Genomic DNA, 21,217 nt, shown 5'->3' on the forward strand with positions numbered 1-21,217 from the left:
GAAAAAAAGCTGGTCAAAAAACCACTCTTGAGGTGCCCGCTCCAGAATCGGCTCAAATGTGGATAAATTCGTTAAACAGATCGAGTATAACACACAACTCGATTTTTAGCTGCCCAACTTCATATTTACGCCTTCTGGAGCAAATTGAAAATTCTGGAGAAATTGAAAAATCGCACTGGAGGCTCCAGAATGGCTGGAAATGGCGAAATTTGGATTTGAGGGGTTAATATTAGTTTTAGGACTTATTTTGAACATTTTTACTGATCAAGTACGTACTTTTTTTTAAAAAGCATAAATCACCAAAATAGTCAATTTCGGATTTTCAAAAATTCGCCAAAAATCGAAAAATGAACTTGGGCAGCTGAAAATTTGGATTTGGGTGTTTTAGAACATGCTCTTTCCAAAAATCGCGGTCCTGTTCAAATCGGAGGCGGACACCTCAAGAGATTCCCTTGTAAGTATATGCTCTTGATTGGTTTGAAAGTGGTATGAATCAAATCAAGGAATCGAATAACAAGATAACAAAGAGGGTAGAGGAAGTTACGAATGGTTTTCTGCAGAAATGGAAGATTCTGAATTTTTATTCCATTTAATTAAGATTTTCAACATGTTGAAAAGAAACAACAAAACTTCTCATCCACACTCAATTCTCAAATCTCACAAATTTTCAAAAATTGTACAAAAATCGAAAAATGAACTTGGGTAGCGCGTACCTACCTAATTGAGTTGAACGAGGAGTTATAAACAATTGGCACGATTTCCTTCACCCTACAAATGATGAAGACAAGTATTTGATTTCATTGAAATTTAATGTCCCAAACAAAATTCAACATTCAATTTCAACTTTCTCTCCATCCCTAAAAACTCTGCTTTGAGCGATTGAGCATGAATGAGATATGATTGTAGATTGACAAAATGAACTGATCCATCCAAAAAATGTTTATAAATTCACTTTCGCCGGCAAAAATGTTTACAATTCGTCCAAAGTCAATAATTATCAACATCGAGTTTTATTTTGTCTTTTTGTTTTTTCCAAACATGATTTCGAATTATAAGCATATTGACCTAATTTCATAATCAATTTTATCGACTGATTGAAATCTCAAATTATTTACGACGCAAACCAAAAAATCATCTTAATGAAATGACCAAAACAAAACGAGATATTGGAACAACATAAATATTTCAAATTTTAAAACAAAACATTAGACAATAATATCACCGCATTCGATACTTTAAATACGACAGCCACTAGAGAAAAAAAATCATTCAGTATTCTGATTTACAAACAGACAGTTCAACTGTAATTTCAAATTTGAAAAAAAAATACCAGTGTATATCAATCGACAATTGTAAAAAAATGGTATAATGCATTATATTATGAACATTATGAGAGATTAATTCTCCAACTCGTCGAGCAAATTGTGAGTATAAAACGATATTAAACACTTGAAATTTTTGTCATTACAGAATCCAGCAAATCGGAATGAACAACAACCCAACGAAAGATGCTATCTACAAGTGATGAAGTGCAGATGTATCGTCAAGGAAAGGGATTTAAATCCTCCTCGTCCTCCTCCTCCTCCTCCTGCTCCCATAGTAGTAAAAGATCCTTGCGCGAACTTGAATTTCAACGATCCCGACCTTGATTTCGGAGAAGTAGAACGTGATCCACAACGCCGCACAGAAGACGCTGAATTAGTACCAACAAAATATCAATATCAAGGAAATCCATCCCAAGGAAATCAGTTTCAAGGATATCAGTATCAAGGATATCAGTTTCAAGATGATCCGTATCAAGGGAATTCGTATCAAGATATTCCGTATGAAGGATACTCGTACGATGGGTCTGGAAATATCCAAAGGCGTGACACTCGTGACAGGTTTAAAAGAAACGCTAATCCATCGAATGTAAAATGGGGCAAGAGTTGTACGCGTAAATTTTTTTGATGCGAATGTCTTGTTTTGAATTACTTACTTACTTATTGAATAAACTACATATTAAAATAGACGAAAATGTATAATTGTAGGTATAATTTTTATTCGAAATAAATGTGATTAAAAAGTAGCTGTATTTCTCGAATTATTTATCGAAGTTATTATTATTTCTCGAGAGTTATTTTATACTCATTTGAACCAAAGATGAAGTAAAGTCCTTTGATTTTTTTTCAAATTTCATTCGACGAGATTTCTTCAACAATTCTACAAAAAGCTGAAGACGTGGGCCTCGTAGTTTTCATATCATCGCAATTTCTCCCAAAACAGCCAGATTTTTAAGGTTTATATCTCGCCGCATTGATTGAATTTTGAGCAAAGCTCGTTGCAAGGTTTCAAGATTCAACGCACTGGTGCGTTAAAAAAAGATAAATTCCTATTTTAAGCCAGTTCAATCATTTTATTGAAAAATAATTGACTTTTTTTTAAAATCGCAACAAAACGAGATGGTTTCAAATCATTCTGAGCCTCCAGCCAAATTATGAAATTTCTGCATGAGCATTTATAATTTCGAATCAACAGAAATCGATTTTTGAAAAATGGTGTGTGATCGGTTATAGAAGTCACTGACGAGCACCAATCGTGTAATTTTATACGAACTAAAATAAATAAACAAATTGGGCAGGTTTTATAGCGTTTCTTCAAGGACTGGAGACTCAAGAGCAGCTTGAAACCATGTCCAGTTGACTTGGTGTGTTGAAATAAAAGTAAGCACAAGGTAAATTTTAGCGTTTCAACTTCAATGGATACAATTTCAAGGAGATTTAGACCTTCAAGAATTGTCTGGAGGCTACAAGACCACTCGAAATAGTTCAAAACTATTTCCATCAATTTGAGGAGTCAAACAGTGGCGTAGCCAGGATTTTCTCAAGGAGGGGGCAAAACCAGATTTTTAGGCATGAAAAATCGAAATGAGAGGTAATTTTCTGGAAATCTATTGTAATGTGTGGTGATTTCATGAAAATGAAGGCAAAATTACTGCTCGAGCGAAGCGAGAGCGAAAATTTTTGGAAAAAATGGGTCCAAACAACGAAAAAACGTCCATTTTTGCATGTTTTCTTTCAAATTTTCGCTCTCAAGGGGGGAGCCATGACCCCCTTCGCCCCCCTTGGCTACGCCACTGGAGTCAAAAATAGGATGACTACCAAATTTCAGTTTTCTAAGTCGATTTGGAAAATTTTTCATTTTTCAGAATTAAAAAAAAAAAAAATGGCCAGAACTGAAATTTTGACTCATAATTTATTATTTCTTGCTTTTTCAATGCAGCTTCCTTCGATCCAAAAATTTTTCTGGGGGTTAGAATACCTGTCAAAATATTAAAAATAGTCAACTAAGAGGAAAACCGTTCTCAGCCAAATATTAATCCCCCTTCCCTGTTGAATTTTGCCATTTCCCAAACACAGGTCATGGTTTTCCGCTCAAAATAAAATTTTTTCTTCATTTCTGTTTACTCCACAGATGAGGATTTTCGAAAAAATAGTCAAAATCCAAGCCCAAATCTATTTAATTGAAGTAAAAACACCAAGATAGAAGGTACTTGTAGAAGCATTAAATTTCACCGTTCTAAATAGAAAATCAACTCATCACTCTCGTGTTTTTTTATGCCTACATTTCTCAAAAAAAAAAATTCAAGAGTAAAATAATTAGTGGGGCTCAAACTTTTATGCAACAGCATGTTTTTTATACTCGTATTCATAGGGGACAGGGAATTTTTCAATTATCTTCACAATTCATAAAATTTCCAGTTAAATGAGCTTGATAGTTTTGCAGACCTATTCTACCAATAAGATCATAAAAATGCAGTAAAGCACATTTTTAGGTATTTTAAAATGATTTTTTCAGTTTTTTAGAGAATTTTCAACGTTTTTAAGAAATATTTCATCCAATTTAAAATTTTTGTACTGGTATTCCAATTTTCAATTCTTTTCCCCACACAATATTTTAAAGAAAAAATCAGCGTGAAAACAACGGTGATGTTTTTGAAAAATCAAACTTTCAAGGATTTAAAAAACTCTTCCCCTCCACGATAAAGATTTCCAAGGATAAGGAAGTTTGCGTTTTTTTCTTTTTCAAATTTAATAACAAAATAAAACATTCCATTCTCAATACATAAGTAGATACTTTACATTTTACAATAATTTTAAAATTATTTATAAGATGATTTTTCCTGTGAAACAACATCCACATCGCTAGGGAATGCTTTTACGTTTTAGAGCATTTTGGGAATTTTTCAGTGAATTTTTAAGCGCATATTTATGGTTTTTGGAGAAAGAATATCAGAGTTCTGATTATTGAAATCTTTTTAATTTTCTACATAATATTTTTCTAACCTCGAAGCGCAGCAATCCGCTCTTTCTGCGAAAATGTTTACAAATCATCTACGTAATAATCAACAATTGATGTTTATTTTGTCTCTAATTCGTTTTTCAAAACATTATGGAATTCTCAACTTTGACCCAATTTCACCAATAATTTCATCATCTAGTTATACATGTGTAGTTTTGGAACAACATTTCGAATTATTTACGACGAATAATTATGCAAAAATCACAACATTTCTTTTTATTTTCAAACGTCTCGATCTGACATAGACCTGAGTATTATCGAGATAACCAAAACAAAACGATATCATGTTGATCAAATTTTATAATAAAATACTAGACAAACATCACCGAATCGAATGCTTTAAATAGGGCTGCCGAAAGAGAGAAAAAATCATTACGTATTCTGTTTTCAAAACGAGCAGTTCGGTTGTAATTTGGAAAGAAAAATGCATCAGTGGTCAAATAGAAAAATGGTATCGTGCATTATGTAATAATTATTTGATAAGTTCAACCAATTAATCAAGTACTTAACATGAAATATTTTTCTTCACAGAAAGAGCTAGATCCTAAGCCCATAATACCTGAAGAACGATGTTATGAACAAGTGATAAAGTGCAACTGCATCATCAAGGAAAGAGACGTGTATCATCCACCTAATCCTCCACCTGATCCTCCACCACGAATACAAACCTCTTGTCCCGATTGGCCATCCGTAGAAAGAGACTCTAGATCCGTTTCAGTTTTTGACCCCAACAGAGGCATCCCTTTGTATCCATCAGTTGGTCCAAATCAAACCTTAGTGAATCATCGAGAATACATGTTTGACCCCAACAGAGGCATCCCACATTATCCACCAGTTGATCCAAATCAAACCTTTGTGAATCATCAAGAATACATCATGCCACAGCCATTGGCTCAAAGAACGGACAACAAAACCATCAAAAAACAAGACACGGCTAAACGAAAAAGGAGCAGTAATTGTACACTTTTTTGAGCAGCTAGAAGGGTCGTACAGAATCGCTTTAATAATCAAATAAGTGATACCTAAAATTTATTATTTTCATGTTGAATAAACAAATTTTTAAATGTACATCAATCCGATCATTTTTTTTTTCACATTGAAGAGAGTGCAAAATTGATGAACTGTTTATGATGAAATAACCAAAATTGAGTTTCTTTTCATGAATTTGCTGATTTAGAATTTCCAATGAACCCCATTTCAAGAACAGAAATCTGAAAACCTTGAAATTTCATGCATCATTCTTACCATTCTTCCCTGCATATACCTACTGCAATAGATAATCTTCAATCATCAATAATCAAATGTCATATGAAAAATGGAAGCTGAAACTATATGTTGATAAAAGTGAAGCTAAAATATTCAGCCTCAAGAAAATTCAAACACAGCAAACCCTATCTGTACAGAATACAACTCTTAATTAGAGAGAAGATGCTGTAGGATATTTATGAGTCCTTTTGGATACCAAATTGAACTTCACCAAGCATATTGATGCAAAGTTGACTTCAGCCTACAACAAATTGTGTCTTCTATATCCACTCATCAACGGGAAATCAAGTTGGAGCATTTACAGTGGAAGAATACTCTACTTAACACTACATATTGTGTTCAATCATTACTTATTTTTGTGTTGTTTAGATTGCTACACTGAAAGAAATGATTTTCAAAACGCTTTATTCAGTTCCAAAATTGATGTAATGGTTACTGCACAGTACAGTAATTTTCAAATTACCTCATTTTGATGTAATGATTACATAGGTTAAATCAGAGAATGCATCAAGTGATGGAATGAGTACATCGCTAGGATGGATTTATTGCATCACTTTTCAAAATTCATTTCTATGTTCTCATTACATTTCTTTGGGGACTCAGTCCTGCAGACATGGTATTCAAAACATCATTTGGTGGATAATAATTACATCGTATAGTAAGCAATGATTACATTCCTTAAACATGACTGAGAACCATGTAGTGATTTACTAAATACAGTAAACGATGTACTGAGTGCATCGCCGTACTGCAATGAAATCCTTTTTTTCAAACAGTGAAAAACCTATAAATACTTTGAGGGCCTGAATCAAATATTCTACTCGTGGTCATGTCGTTAAGTGTAGGTAGTCAGGAACGAAAGGTCGCAGGTTCAAATCCCAGTCAGGTAGGAAAATTTTCTTAGCGAAATTAGGTCTAGAAAAATTCGTTGCAGTGAGAATTATTTAGATGTGCGGAGAAATGTGAAATTGATAGTATACCTAACCCCACTTTTTAAATACATATTGTTGAATAAAAGCGATGGAATGGTTACCCCACTTCTGTGTAATAGTTACTTCTCTAAATATGCACTGATTAATGCGTTTCATTCCTATATCGAGTGCATCATTTTAATGTAACTATTACTGTTTATTTCTTTCAGTGTAGGTACCTGAAATACAAGCATCAAAAAATTAGGAACATTCCAAAACAAAGTACATACTACCTATTAGTGGTCTGCATGGGCCAGCCCAAAATGAGCCCAAACGCAACACTGTGCACTGAGTAACTCATGCAATCACTACATTGTGTGCCAGGTGCCAAAGAAACTGAGCCCAACCTGACATGAATGTGGTGATCACATGAGTCACTCGCAGCTTAGCATGCGTTTGGGCTTGTTTTGGGCTTTCAAGCTGGCCCATGCAGACTACTACTACCTACCCCACTGGGGGAAAATCTGCCCATACGCTGAAAAAGATGCCAAAAGCAGCTAGTTTATTGATGTATTTTGAATATACGCATGAAAAAGCACTGTTCAGAAGGTGGATTGGTGTACCAAAAAAAGTCTGCTAAAAATACGTTATGTGAATATTTTGCAGTGTATTTTTCCTCAAGTAAGGCCACAGCACTTTCAAATTACATGGTGTGTTTTTTCGTGCTGGAAGAAACCAACTGCAAAATACGCCACCAACCTGTTTTTTGGCGTATTTTTTCTCTAATTTACTAAATAACACTAGTAAATGCAGTATTTTACGTGAATGTTTTAGCATACCTAGTATAGTAATATTTGCATTCATTCCATCACATGTCCTAGTGGTTAGGTAAGTAGAAAAGTCACTCTCCAACTCAGAGACCCGGGTTTGATCCCCTGGCAGTGCCAAAAAATTTTTCATGAATATTGGATGTTGGCAGAATTTATCGCGTAAAAAATACTTGTGCTGGTTAAGTGGTTGATGAGCAGAAAAGTATTGGCGGAAAGTGTTGCAATTCATGTCGCGTTTTTTTGTCGCCTATCATCAGCAGATTTTCACCCAATGGGGCATACATTGACTTTTCAGATATGGACTGCTAGTGGCCCATAAGCCTATAGCATACAGCCAATGTCTTGAACATAGTTAGTCGAGGGTTGCAATCTGCGCATGCACCAGCTCTGTTATGACATTTTACTTTTGTGGTATGGTTCAACAGATGGAGAGAGCTATAGTCACTGCGCACATTTTTCAGATTCGGGCATGCGTGGAAGCCAAACCTCGACCAACTGATGAACTATGTTCAAGAACATTGGCTTAATATGCACCGCTAGCACTGCTAGCAGTCCATATCTGAAAAGTCAATGCCTACATATCATCACTACGAGTCCTTGGTTCCTACTAAACTCACAAATTTGCATTGGGCTTGAAATAGGAACCATCAAAGAATACGTCACAAAAACTGCTCACTCATAAATGTCTTCTAAAGATGCAAAATCAAGACTCATTGATCCAATTAATTTCCAAAACCCAAAACAGATGCCTTTGTCCACAAATAGTCCAAGATGTACTTAGTTTTACTCAATTTTTAAAAAGTTGCTATATTTTCAAGAGCACATAAATAATTGCGTGAAATAGCATAAACCACTGAGCCATGATAGTACAAATAATGACTGTCAAATAAAAAAAAAATTATATTCCTTCATCCCGAAGGGCTGAATGAGGGAATCCTTCAATACACTCTTCACTCAATTCATAATGCTTCAAAAGAACATCGCGACGATTTCTGCGGTTTATTCTTCGATAAAGATTAATATTTTCCTCTCCAATCTTCGGATAAGTACATGAACATTTGAGTAGTAAAGTGAATTAAGTACGTGAAGTAAATGTCTTTTCGTGCGGTACTTTATAATTCAATTCGATAGCTCGGTGAGAATTATGAAACTCGTCCGTAGGTATAAAAGTACATAGTACACACTATATACTATTTATTTCTACAGCCTTCGTTGTACATGTACGTGCACCAGGTAGAGATATACCCAAGTTGGCGAAATCTCTTTGCACCATTGGAAGCCTCTTGTCTTGTGTGTCGTGTGGTAAACATATGCAATACACTTACAGACATCACCACGAACCATTAATCATTTGATAAATTGTTTCATAAATCGTAAACTTTGCGAAGGCGTATCACGTTTGGAAAAAAACGAAGAAGAAGAAAAAAAACACAGCGTAGTATAAGTTTGGACGGTAAACCTCTGGAAAGAGAACCACAGTCTGCTGCGGCGCTTGAGATAATTAAAACAGGTGTAAAATTAAGAGTATAACTGGCCATTAAGTATAGATTATAGCCTAACGCCAATAAAACAATATACGATCAATAAAAAAAAAACCTAAAGAAAGCGGCTTCGAGAGTATATGTACAACCAAACCAGTTGTTCGAGGAACATCTCTGGGCTTTGATTAAATTCATAATTTGACGATTCAATTATCACAGACGTCAATTAATGACAGCTAGACATGGTTGGAAATATGATTGACAGATTAATTCGGTACGATAGCGTCAAATTTTTACTCTGGTGTTGAAGCGTGTGGTACCTCGTCTGCTATCAGGCCATCATCGAACGTTCGTTCTTTTTAACACTTGTAAAATAAAAATAAAAAAGAGTTCCATTGCATCGTGACGAGTATTTTGACACATCGTGTCATCTCAGAGCGCGGATATGCCATTGGAATAATATTTATACATACATGTCTTCATATCGAAAGCATAACAAAATAATTGATGTAAATTCGATTCTCCGAAACGTCTCAGGTAATTCCAGACATGTCTATATAAAAATCTTTCCAGCCCGGAGTCCTATACACACGTAATCGTACGTATATCCACAAGGCCCACGGTCATTCCGGCCAATTGGTCAACATACGAGCTGTTCAAGGAATTTCCTCGATGTTATTTCCTTTCGTCGTTATAAATGTACTCGTATGTACCCGAACGGGTCTTTTACGGCTGTTTTTACACCTTTTACATTTTGCTAATTGCGTAATCCTCAGCCCGAAAATATAGCATTGTTTTGACCAAATCTTTGCCTCAAGATGTGTCCTTGGATGAAATGCAAAAGCTATTATGCTCCATATTATGGATCTAGGTAAATGGTGGCAGATTTTAGTCGTGAATGGCCATGAAATGGATTTTATATTAAGACAAGTAGGTATTTATGCGGGTGGACGTATCCACTTTAGAAATTATTATTAAGAATATGGAGCATTTTAATCCTACAATGTACGAAGAAATCACGACTGGTTAAGGACGTATTATTGAACGCGAATCAAATGTTTGTCACATTCATCAGGATTCAATAGCATTTGTGAGAAAAATTGTACTTGAAAATTAATTTACTCGTGAAGTTCAACTCCAATTAAGATTCCAGAAAGTAAAAATGAAACCTGGAGTGAAAAATTTTACTCTCATTTCGAAAATTGTGCATCAATATCTCACATGAATATTGAGATGAGGGGTTGCTTTTTTATAATGCAAAAATAGAGGTCTCAGTGATGGGTACATCTTTAATACTTGTAGAGACCAAGATTTGGAGCTTCAACATTATTTTGAGAAGTCATTTTCGATACTTCTCATTTTGAAAATCCAGAGCTCAAACTCAATTTCTTCCAAAAAAAAAATCAAAAAAGCTTGAAAAAGTAATCAAAAGTATCCAGAAAAGTAAGAAAACGAGAGCAAAACATTACACCTCATGCATAAAAAAAATCATGAAAAAAAAAAGAACAAGAACATTATTACAAATTGAAATAAAAAGTTGAACCATTTTGCAAATTTTTGATAAAAACTTAAGACTTTTTAGCAACTTTTGGCATTGAAATGAGAATTTTTGAGATTTCTAGCAACATTGACAATTTTTAGAATAAAGTGATATACTTATCTACATTTTGAATTTTTTTCAAAAAAAACAACAACAACAATGGCGTACATTAATAATTCTTCGGAAAATTTTTGGAAAAAACACAAGAATTTTCGACCATTTTTGGCCAAACACAATTGTAGCAAAAAGCAGGAACTTTTGAAAATTATTTTCAAAGACGTAATACTTGTTGGCAGTTGTTTAATTGGACTAAAAGTGAGGCATTTGGGTAATTTTTAGGGAAGAAGAGATAATGTTTAGCAGTTTTATTACAGAGTGGAATTTTTGGTCAGAAAACTAAGAATTGGACAATTTTATTAGAAAATAGCAATTTTTGAAAATTGTTGCTTCTGCTGAAAAAAGCAAAACTTTGCAATTTTGTTGAAAAGCAAGAATTTTTGTAAACTTTTGGCAAAAAACAAGACTGACAATTTTAGCAAAAAGCAGGATTTTTTGATAAGTTAGTGGTGAAAAAATGATTCTTTTTTGCAATTTTTGTCAAAAAAGCAAAGCCATTTTTTAATATGTAAGTAGATAAAAAACAAAGACTTCGGTGATTTTTGGAAAAAATTAAAACTTTTTGAAATCTTTCGCAAAAAAAAAACAAATTCTTGTCAATTTTTGAAAAAGCGAAAATTTTTTGCAGTTTTTGGCAAAAAGAAATTTTATTGACAACTCAGAAAAAGCAGAAAAGCACATCTTTTTGGGAACTAAACACAATATTTGGGTGTTTTGGAGGGGAATTAAGGAGGTGAGACAATTTTTACGTTTTTCAAGGATTTTTGTCAAAAAAGCAGGACTTTTTTGCAACATTATTTTCAGTAAAAAAAAAAAAAAGACTTTTGATCAATTCTTTAAAAAGAAACTGAGATTTTTCAGCAATTCTGCTAAATAAAAGAGAGCATTTTTGTAAACGTTTGGCAAAAAGCAAAATTTTGACAATTTCAACGAAAATCAAAACTTTTTGGCAATCAATTTTTAGGAAAAAAGCGAAACTTCAGTTTAATTTTTGGGGAAGAAAAATGTGAATTTTTGAAAAGAAAAACAACAATTTTTGTCAGGAAACGAGACTATTTGGTAAGTTTGACAAAGGGCGAGATTTTTTGCAATTTTTGGAAGATGGTGAGATTTTGAAAATTTTGTAAATGGCAGGGCTTTGTAACCTTAACGCTAAAACGACAGTGTAGCCAGTCGGAGAAGAATAAAAAAGTGTGTACTTTCGCAAATTATTCACTTGTTGATCTTATCAGCATTTTTTCACCTTCAAGGCGCATAAATACATTATATATTTGAAAATTTGTACAAAAATAATAAATTAATAACTTTAACAACCAAAACGCTAAAAAAAGAGAACATTATTAATTTCACCAATTTTTGCAATCGTAAACGAGGAAAATCATGAATTTTCTCCCATTTGCGCTTGTTCATATCAAAAGTGAGCTAAAAAATCGTGAAAAATTGAGATATGGTCGTAAAACATTGTTCACAAAATTGTAAAAATTTTAGCAACTCAATATATAATTTTTTTTTAAAATAAATTTAAATGAAAATTTTTGTTTAGAGAAGTTCTTTGAATTTTGCTGCTAAACAGTTGAAATTCTAATAGAGGCAATTCTGAGGACCTCCAGCCCTTGGGGAAAAAACTGCTATGAAGCAGACTTTTCAAACTGAAGGCGCTTGATGAGTAATTTCTCTTAGGAAAATGGGTAGATTTCAATTTTTGGTAAGGCTTACTTAAAATTCTTGGGAATGATGCTACACTGAAGATGAAAAATTCTGGATTTTTATTCTAAATATTATTTTTAGTTCAAATCGAAAATTTGAACTTTTTTGGCTGAATGTGAGTGGGAGAAACATGCTCCAAAAAACCAATTCAATTTCCTACCAGGAAATAAAATCACGTTCCATCATTTTCCTTATTCTTATTTCACAAGAAATGTGGTTGGTAGTCGCCCCTTCAACATAATACATTTTTATGTTTTGGCCACTGACAATAAGTCCTCATAAAATACAAAAAAAACAGCAAAACTACAGGCGTGTCAAATCTTTTCGAAGCCTCATCTTTTCCTTTTCTAATCTACTAATCCGATCAAAAAAAAAAAAAAATGCAAGAATAACTTACAGCAGTCTTTCTTTGATAAATTGTATCCAGTCGTCTTGTGACAAGAATCCATCTTCGTCATGATCGAATAATTGAAATATACGCGACAAAACATCCTGCAAACATAACAATCATCTCCATTAAAATCAGCTGCACTATTATGCATAAGAAAAGACATTCTTCTTAACATAATAAGTACGTAAATACATAAGTATAGGTATCATATTACATACAAGCTCAATGAATTTTTACACCAACACAACAATGACACATCAGGGCGAACTTGGAATTCGACAACAAACAACAACGTTTCCATATTCTACGTATGTGTATTTGTACCTAGACCTACAGTATGAAAAGGTCATATCATACAACGACTTATTCATACACTCGTATACCCCGAAGAATTGTGTTTTTCGGAAAGCAGGCAATTTTTTCAATTAAAATCGTTTATTGTTGACGTCCGCTGCAGTTTAGGGTCAAATGGACGAAATTGAGTTGGTAAACATCGTGACTAGCCTAGTTGTAAAAAATTAGCCGTCCTTGTACCACCTTTCGGTGTTATAAAATAATTAAAGTATATTCACCGCACGATGGAGTGTGTTATACCCGGGGTATGTAATTACGTGGTTATCTATTAACAAGTAAAGCTGTCGTGTAGATGTATTTTCTGCGCGAAAAAGACTCGACGAGGGGAGCGAAAACCACGTAGAGTAATCAACAACACGTTAAATCATTAAATACGAGTATATACGATCTAGTTTTTTTTTTACCTAATAAATATAAATATTATTAAAATATTTACCATCACCATCTGTATGTACGTATAGTGCAGCAGATACACGTACAAGATTAAAAACAAGTACCTACGAGTAAGACTCAAAATACAACTCGACGATGAAGTCGTTTAAACGTCGTCGTTATCGTCGCGACACAATAATATGCTCACCTATCGATAGTATGTACCTACTTTTTTCGCGTATATGAGCTGAAAGAGAAAGCCAAATTGAAATCTGTATCATAAGACGAAGGTTGTTGACAAATATGTCGGATATTTTTGGATAAATAACAAATTGACTCGAAAAGTTTTCTTGCACCCAAGGCTGATTCTTTATAACAGTTGACCGGATAAATACGTACTCGAGATAAGCATCAATCGTAAATATACCACGTTTGGTGAGATCTACAATAAGACTGGTTTATTTAATGCTATTCAGTATCACGCATGGATATATATTTGGTCAACATAATGTTAGTTTGCTGGTGTCCATATATTTGACAATCCAAGGGCAAGGAGGTGGCCAGCGAAATTTCAAAATCAAAATTTAAAGACTTTTGGTGGATTTTGGTTGAATGTCTTCTCACTGATGTCTTCATCTAACGTAGGCTAATGGAAGGCTGGAACGAGTTAGCTACAGTGCTACAGACTCGCTATAGCTTAGGTCTTGTCATTTCTCATAACTTGAGTCATTCATAATGTAAGGCTGGCGCTCATTAGATTCGGACTTGCCTTCGCTTTAGGTCCAGTACGCCACTCTTGTCTCTTACCTTGGTGTAGTGAGACTTTTTGGCAATTTTGGGAATGTTTTCCTAAGTAAAAAAACAAGATTTTTTCAGCAATTTGGCGAAAAAAGATTTTGTAAATTTTTAGACAAAAGTAGTCCATTTTTGCAATTTTTGTCGAAAAGTGAGACTTGATTAATTTTTCATGTAACTTTATTACAAAAAAGTGAATTTTTTGAAAAATATTGACAAAAAGCAAAAGGCTGACAATATTGGCAAAAAAATCATAGCTTTTTGGGCATTTTTGGCAACAAAGCGAGACTTTGGGGCAATTTTTGAAAAAAAAAGTAAAACATTTAAAATTGAAATTTGATGCAAAAAAGCGATAAATAGCAATTTTTCGCAAAAAGCGAGAATTTTTTGCATAAATGGCAAAATTATGACAACTTTAGCGAAAGGCAGAGCTTTTTGGCCATTTTTGGTAAAGAAAAAAAGCTATTTCAGTAAATTTATTTTTCTTGGTAATTCAAGCAAAAAAAGCAAAACTTTTTAGCAACTCAGTTGAAATCAAGACCTTACCAATTTTTGGTGAGTAATTAATTACTAATTATCCTTGACATAAAAAAGAGCATTTTATGGAAATTTCTAGCAAAAAAGCCTGATTTTGACAATTTTAGCAAAAAGTACTCAGAGCTTTTTTGGCAATTTTTAGCAAAAGAACGAGAGTGTTGGGAATTTTTCTCAAAACATCGCAATTTTTAGTAATTTTTGCCAAAAAAAACAAGATGCTTAGCAATTTGGTCAAAAGCGAGAATTTTTTCATTTTTTGACAAAAGGCAAGTCGTTTTGGAAATTACTTGCAAATTTTCACTAAAAAAGTGACTTTTTTGAAAAATGTTGGCAAAAGGTGACACTTTGACAATTTTGGCAAAAAGACAAGGATTTTTGGCAATTTTTGGCAACAAAGCAAGATTTTTTGAGGCAATTTTTGAAAAAAAAAAATGTGAGACATTTGAAATTGAAATTTCATGAGATAAAACGACAATATGTACTCAGAACTCTTTTGGTAATTTTTGGCAAAAAAAACGACTGTTGGGAAATTTTTCAAAATGAAACATTGGAATTTTTTGCAAAACATCGCAATTTTCAGTATTTTTGCCAAAAAAAAGATGTTCAGCAATTTGGTCAAAAGAAAAAATTTTTTCAATTTTTGACAAAAAACTTGCAGCGTTTCACTAAAGAAGCGACTTTTTTGGAAAATGTTGGCAAAAAGACAAGGATTTTTGACTATTTCTGACCACAAAGCAAGATTTTTTGTAAAATTTTAGAAAAAAAATGTGAGACATTTAAAATTGAATTTTCATGGGATAAAATGACAATAAAAGGTAAAATTTTGACAACTTTGGAAAAAGGCAGGGCGTTTTTGCAAATTTTTGATGAAAAAATTACAATTTTCAGTAATTTTTGTAAAAAAGTGAGATTTTGTAATATGTTTTGGAATTTTAGACAAAAAAGCAACATTTTTAGCAATTTGGTAAACATTTTTAATTTTTACATTTGGCATAAATAAAGTGAGAATTTCTCACAAAAAAGGGAGTTTTTGACAATTTTAGCAGATGATAAAGCTTTTTTGGCCATTTTTTGAAAAGAAAACACACTCAGGAATTTTTTGCAAAAGAGTCACAAGTTTCAGTCATTTTTGGCAAAAAAGTGAGTCTTTTTGGCAATTTTTAGAATTAGCTTTTTTGGACATTTTTGACCAAAAAAAACCACTCAGGAATTTTTTGCAAGAAAGTCACGATTTTCAGTAATTTTTGGCCCAAAAAGCAAGTCTTTTTGGCAATTTTTGGAATTTATGACAATTTTTGGCAACAAAGCGAAACTTTTGGTCAATTTCTAAAAAACAAAAAAATGAGATATTTGGAACTTTTAATAAACAAGGGTCAATTTTTAGCAGATAGGTAATTTTTAGCATGTAAACAACATTTGTTTGAATTTTTGACAAAAGCCGAGACTTTTTGCAATTTTTGGCAGAAAGTAAGACTTCAACAATTTTAGCCAGGAACGCAAAGCTTTATTACCGTAACGCTGAAAAGGCAGTGTAACCAATTGGAAAAGAATTGAAAAGTGAATACTTTCGTAAATTGTTCACATGTTGGTATAATTTCTTTTTTTCTTCCAAAAAAAAAGTCAAAGTTTTAAAAATTTTGATTTTTTGTTTTTGTTTTTTTTTTTTTTTTTGAAAAAATGTACTTAACTTTGTTACCGAAATTTTGAAAAAGTGACATGTCGAAATATTTCTAAAATCTTTAAAGTTTTGCAGATAAGTTTGTTTTGTCAATCTCGTAATTTGACTTGATAACTCGAATTGAAAGAAGTCGATTTAGTATTAAAATCTACAAAAATTAGAGATGCCTGGTAATATTTTTTTAATACTTTTTCGATAGTACATCGATCCAATGCCAAAGTAATCGAGATTTTATCGGTACTTATTTCAAATGTATCACAATTCGCTATATTTTGAAGAATTATTTTGCCAATTTTTTTTTGGTGTTCTGGATTCTGGATTGTTGATTCCTCATTTTCTGACCATGAAAAACTGTGAAAATGGTCATTTTATTCACTTGTTTCATTAGTTATTACTATTTGAAGTTTTTGACTTTTCTGTACTTTTTACAAATGAAATTATGGCTTATTTTATTTTTAGCAGATCTGCGCTTTCAAAGACTTTTAAATTTGATTGGATTTGTAAATGATATTTTTCTCTCAGTAGGCCTATCGACATCGTTACCTAACAAAAATGTCTCCAGAACCCGCCTTGCCCCAGTTTAGCTTCATAAGGCACTTTAGTCTCACCTTAGCTTAGCTACTGTCTTGCTTTAGCTCATTTTTAGCACTTCAGTTTTTTTTTTTAGTGTAACTCCAGCATCTCAGTCTTGCCTTAATTCAGTTTCAGAACTCCTTCTTGCCTTAGCTCAACTCCCATCTTGCCTCAGCCTAGTGCCTACCTCCGAGACACCAGTCTCTCATTAAAGTATCTCCAGCCAAAGTTTCATTCAAATCAGTAACTACATATCTATCACTTCTGACCGTTCTCTTGTGTGATCTGATTACAAAGAACCTCGACAAAGACAAATGGAAGACGACATCAATGTAGGAAAGTCAATTCAGATCAAAGATCTTTCATTCACATTTCTTCAGAAACACCTACATACGTCCACTGATCACAAATCTACTGTCATTTTTGAACACGGATGAACATAAATTTCAATTCCATTCGCCGAGAGTTATCAATATCATCGCCCAAGAAATACTCATACCCAGGTACCCCGACCCCTGTTGATCAAAAATCGTGTTATGATCAACTGTAAGTTATAAATACGAGTATGTAGTATGTTTATTCCTATATTCATTCTTCAGTACAAGTACCTCTGTTCGCAGTTCCCATCTGGTTCAAACAAACGCGAAATCTAGCCGGTATCATTGGCTTGTAGGTGTGTACATCCACGACTGATATTAACGCGCTAACGTCGATCGGTGTTATGTTAATACAGGGGTATATACTCGATAATAACAAGTTTGGTCCGTTAATAGGCAACCTGGCTAACGGACTCACTCTCAGCAGCCTATATGAGAGAGAATAGCGCGACTTACAAGAGAGAGAAAAAAGGTAGTTTTATATCCCTCATCATCGGTTAAACTTCCATACACTCGTAAAGTTTCGTGTATCGTAATTTTTAATACATCGTCGGCGCGTTAATCTGATCCATAAAAAATGAAACTGACACAGGTGAGAACACCATCGACATCGGCTATGCGTCGCGATGGACGTGCTGGAACATACATTACTATACGTACAAACAAACACACCCGACGATAATATAATATAACACACATACAGGGTGTTCCAGAATAACCTTTCACATTTTGGTAACCACTGATCTGTGTTCAAGTGGAGCTAGGGGAATGGTAAAGGCGGTTCTAGGTAGCCAAAGCATGCCGAATTATGTTTCAATAGTTATTTTTTGCCCTGGAGAAGTAGATGGCTGTACAGTGTGCTTTTACTGTGAAGGCCTTTTTTAAAAATAAAGGTTCCTGTAACTCTTTACTCCTTACTCATCAGTAACGAAGCTCATTTTTATCTAAATGGTGAAGTGAATAATTGGAATGTGCGCTTCTAGTGTACAAAGAATCAGTTGATAATACTTGAGAAACATCTAAACCTCCGCCAAGTTGACTGTTTGGTTGGGCGTGGCTAAATTCGGTATAGTGGGACCATGTGTGTTTAACGAAACAGTAACGGTGAGGGGTAAGGCAAAATGTTAAACGAGTTTCTTGTTCCAAACTAAAAGACAGACGCGATGTAATAGAGTTACTTACTTCCTTCCAACATGTTGGAACTACCAGGGATGTACACATATGTTTAGCGCGTGAGCACTTCGGTCATCAAATAATTTTGTTATGGTCGACGTGTTGAACCAGAAATTTAATGGCCACCTTGATCCCCTGACTTTTCAGCCTGCGATTTTTTTTTATGGAGTTATTCCAAGTCAAAAGTGTATCGAGATAAATCTAGGACTCTGAAACAGCTTCTAGGTTCATGAGTCGCAACTGATTGGAAGAGAAGTGTTCAATAATTTGAAAAAATGTTTGGTTGAATGTGTCAAAAATGAAGGAAAATATCTCGATGGAAAAATTTTTAAAACTTCATTTTTAATGAAAACTCAAATATACGGTCTAAAAACGGCATATTTCTACTTCATTTTGGTTGTAAAAGAATTTTTGTAAACATTTTTCTCTCAGAGTAATAAAAAAAACAAATGTGAAAGGTTATTCTGGAACACCCTGTATTAATGATGGCCAACTTTATATAGAAGCCTAGAAGAAGGCTGTCGATGCGAGGACATGAGCAATTTTAAAATTTCGGATTTTAAGGCCGATGATTTTTATAAAATTACTTTTTGACGTGTTCGTCTGTGTACCTGCAGAATACAGGTACCTATAGGTAGGTCTAGGTACGTTAAAAGCAGCAAGGCCGCAGTTAAATATCATGTTAAAATCGCGTGACGTTTGATGATTTTTTCCCCATCTTCGATTTCTTTCTCGGTGTTTCCTTTTTTTTAAATGCGCTCTTGCGGATTATTCATCTCGAACACGACCTCCTAAGACGACTCTATCGTCGAGATGATGCGCTTATCGAGATTGTTGTCGTAATTATGATATCATTGGTAGATATCGCGAGCGAGACCTGCAGTACTGAGAAGCGACGTTTAATTGACATGAGTATTGTATTTATTCGATGATAGGTGATGACATTTGCAGCGACCGTCGTAACACAGCCGGCATAAATGACAGATAAATTATTTTAATATCGATGTAATTTTTTTTGTAGTACGAGTAGGTTTGATCGTGACAGATAATTCGACATCGTTGGATATTAATTTATAGCGTTGGGATTCCAAATCAAAGTACGAGTACGATATGCTTCCTCCGAAACAGAGGCCTTCTGAACAGAGGGTGCCCTCCCCCCCTCCAACCAGAAAAATGTTGGAAAGAAGTTGGGAATTTTTGGTATAAATTAGAAAAGGTCGAGAAAAATTTGTGAAGTTGGAAAAGTCAAAGAATTGCCAAAAATCGTGGGTTTTTACTTCTTTAATTATAAATTTTCAAAGGCATTTCGCTTCCAGATCATTCTCTTTTTGAATTCTCCAGCTGTAAAGCTGAATAGTAGAAAACTTGACTTCTCACATCAAAAATAATGTTGCATTATTTGTACTTGAAATTTACAAAAATAAGGTCCTTCATTCCAATTAAAACTGCCAAAAAATCCCAACTCAAAAAATCCCATTTTCCTCAAAAATTCGTAAACAATTTCTAATTTTTACCTAAATTGGTTCTTTTTGGAAACATAAAATTTTGTCCTGAAAAAATGAAAGATTGTAAATTTTTTAGAGCTTTTTTCCTAAAAACAAAAAATGTTGAAACCATGAAAATCAACTTTTTTGCATTAATTAACTTTTTGGAGGTTCTCTACGTTCACATGTTGGGTAAACACATTGATTTGAAGAGTGTAATAGGGTACTCTGCTCAATTGACCAACTCACAAAAAAATTGAACTTTTAGAATAAATCATTTCGGGAAATGAAATTTTTTTCAAAAATAATTCAACAACACATAAATAAAAAACATTAGCCAAAAGTACTTTTTGAATTTTTTTTTTTTAATTAATGAGAAAAAAATCGTAATAACTTGGAGAAAGAAAAGCCTTTGACCAAATTTTTCGAGAATAGAAAAATCAACTTGAATCCATAGAAAAATTTACATTTTTTGCATAAAATAATCATTTTTTAAAGTCTTAGATCATTCAACATTTTTATTTCAACTTTCCTCACAAAATTTGATCGAACCACTCTTGGTCAATTGACTGATTTTTTTTGGGGGGGAGGGGGGAATCTGAGGTAAAAGGTTCAGAAAATTGAGGGGGAAATGGAGAAATTTCTAGCTCACCCCTCTCTCCCAACGACACGTTATTTCATCACACCTTTGCTTTGAAATCGAAGCGTTTTTAATTTAAAAATTGAGAAAATTAAGAAGATACTTTTTAATATTGCATTTTTGAAATACCTACTTCCAAAATTCTACCATATCAGCCATCCCAGTTGACTGAAGTCGTCTGAGTCGTCTATGCCAGAATAACTCGAACTATGAGTAGGTACCTATTCACCTCTCGTCTCGGTTTTCTTATTTCAATACACAATTTTTTCCAAAATTTCCTCTGACACTGAAAACTGAAAATTTTCTAAAAAATTTTACACCTTGGCTTTACTGACAATTTTTTAAAATTTCTGTAATAAAACTGTGAATTCTTGAAACAGAAGAAACTATAGACAAGAGAATCTAAAACAAGACAATTTATAAAATGTAGGTGATTAAATCTTATAATAAGTATTACAGGTTTTATGCTGTCGTACTTAATCCCCTGAGGATGTAAACAAAAAACACAAAAAAAATAATTAATTTTTTAAAACATTGATAGCTGATAGCTGACTTTGGTCGAAAAATAAGACATAAAGCACTGTGCAGTACTACATCATGTTAAATATTAATTGAACATTATAGACTAGATTTAAACGACCGCTAAATTA

The 21,217-nt window shown here is 33.5% G+C and overlaps 2 protein-coding genes and 1 long non-coding RNA gene across 5 annotated transcripts in view; 2 read left to right on the forward strand and 1 right to left on the reverse strand.

Annotated features, from left to right (window-relative positions):
- LOC135844090 (NADPH oxidase 5-like) overlaps positions 1 to 21,217 on the reverse strand; it is a 142,587-nt gene that overhangs the window by 48,357 nt on the left and 73,013 nt on the right. For all 3 annotated transcript variants that reach the window (XM_065362200.1, XM_065362199.1, XM_065362198.1), the window contains exon 3: positions 12,591 to 12,685. In XM_065362200.1, the coding sequence (XP_065218272.1) occupies positions 12,591 to 12,685 (95 nt within the window). The remainder of the gene's footprint in view (positions 1 to 12,590; positions 12,686 to 21,217) is intronic.
- Positions 1,255 to 2,068, forward strand: LOC135843195 (uncharacterized). Its single transcript, XM_065360984.1, has 2 exons — positions 1,255 to 1,363; positions 1,471 to 2,068. Exons 1-2 carry the CDS (start codon positions 1,361 to 1,363, stop codon positions 1,948 to 1,950), a joined length of 483 nt encoding a protein of 160 aa, XP_065217056.1. The 5' UTR covers positions 1,255 to 1,360; the 3' UTR covers positions 1,951 to 2,068.
- LOC135843304 (uncharacterized) lies at positions 4,506 to 5,409 on the forward strand. The gene is made up of 2 exons (XR_010558301.1): positions 4,506 to 4,792; positions 4,873 to 5,409. It is a non-coding gene; the product is annotated as an uncharacterized LOC135843304 (long non-coding RNA).

This window comes from Planococcus citri, chromosome 4, assembly GCF_950023065.1.
Source record: "Planococcus citri chromosome 4, ihPlaCitr1.1, whole genome shotgun sequence".
In the NCBI taxonomy this organism is placed as follows: Eukaryota; Metazoa; Arthropoda; class Insecta; order Hemiptera; family Pseudococcidae; genus Planococcus; species Planococcus citri.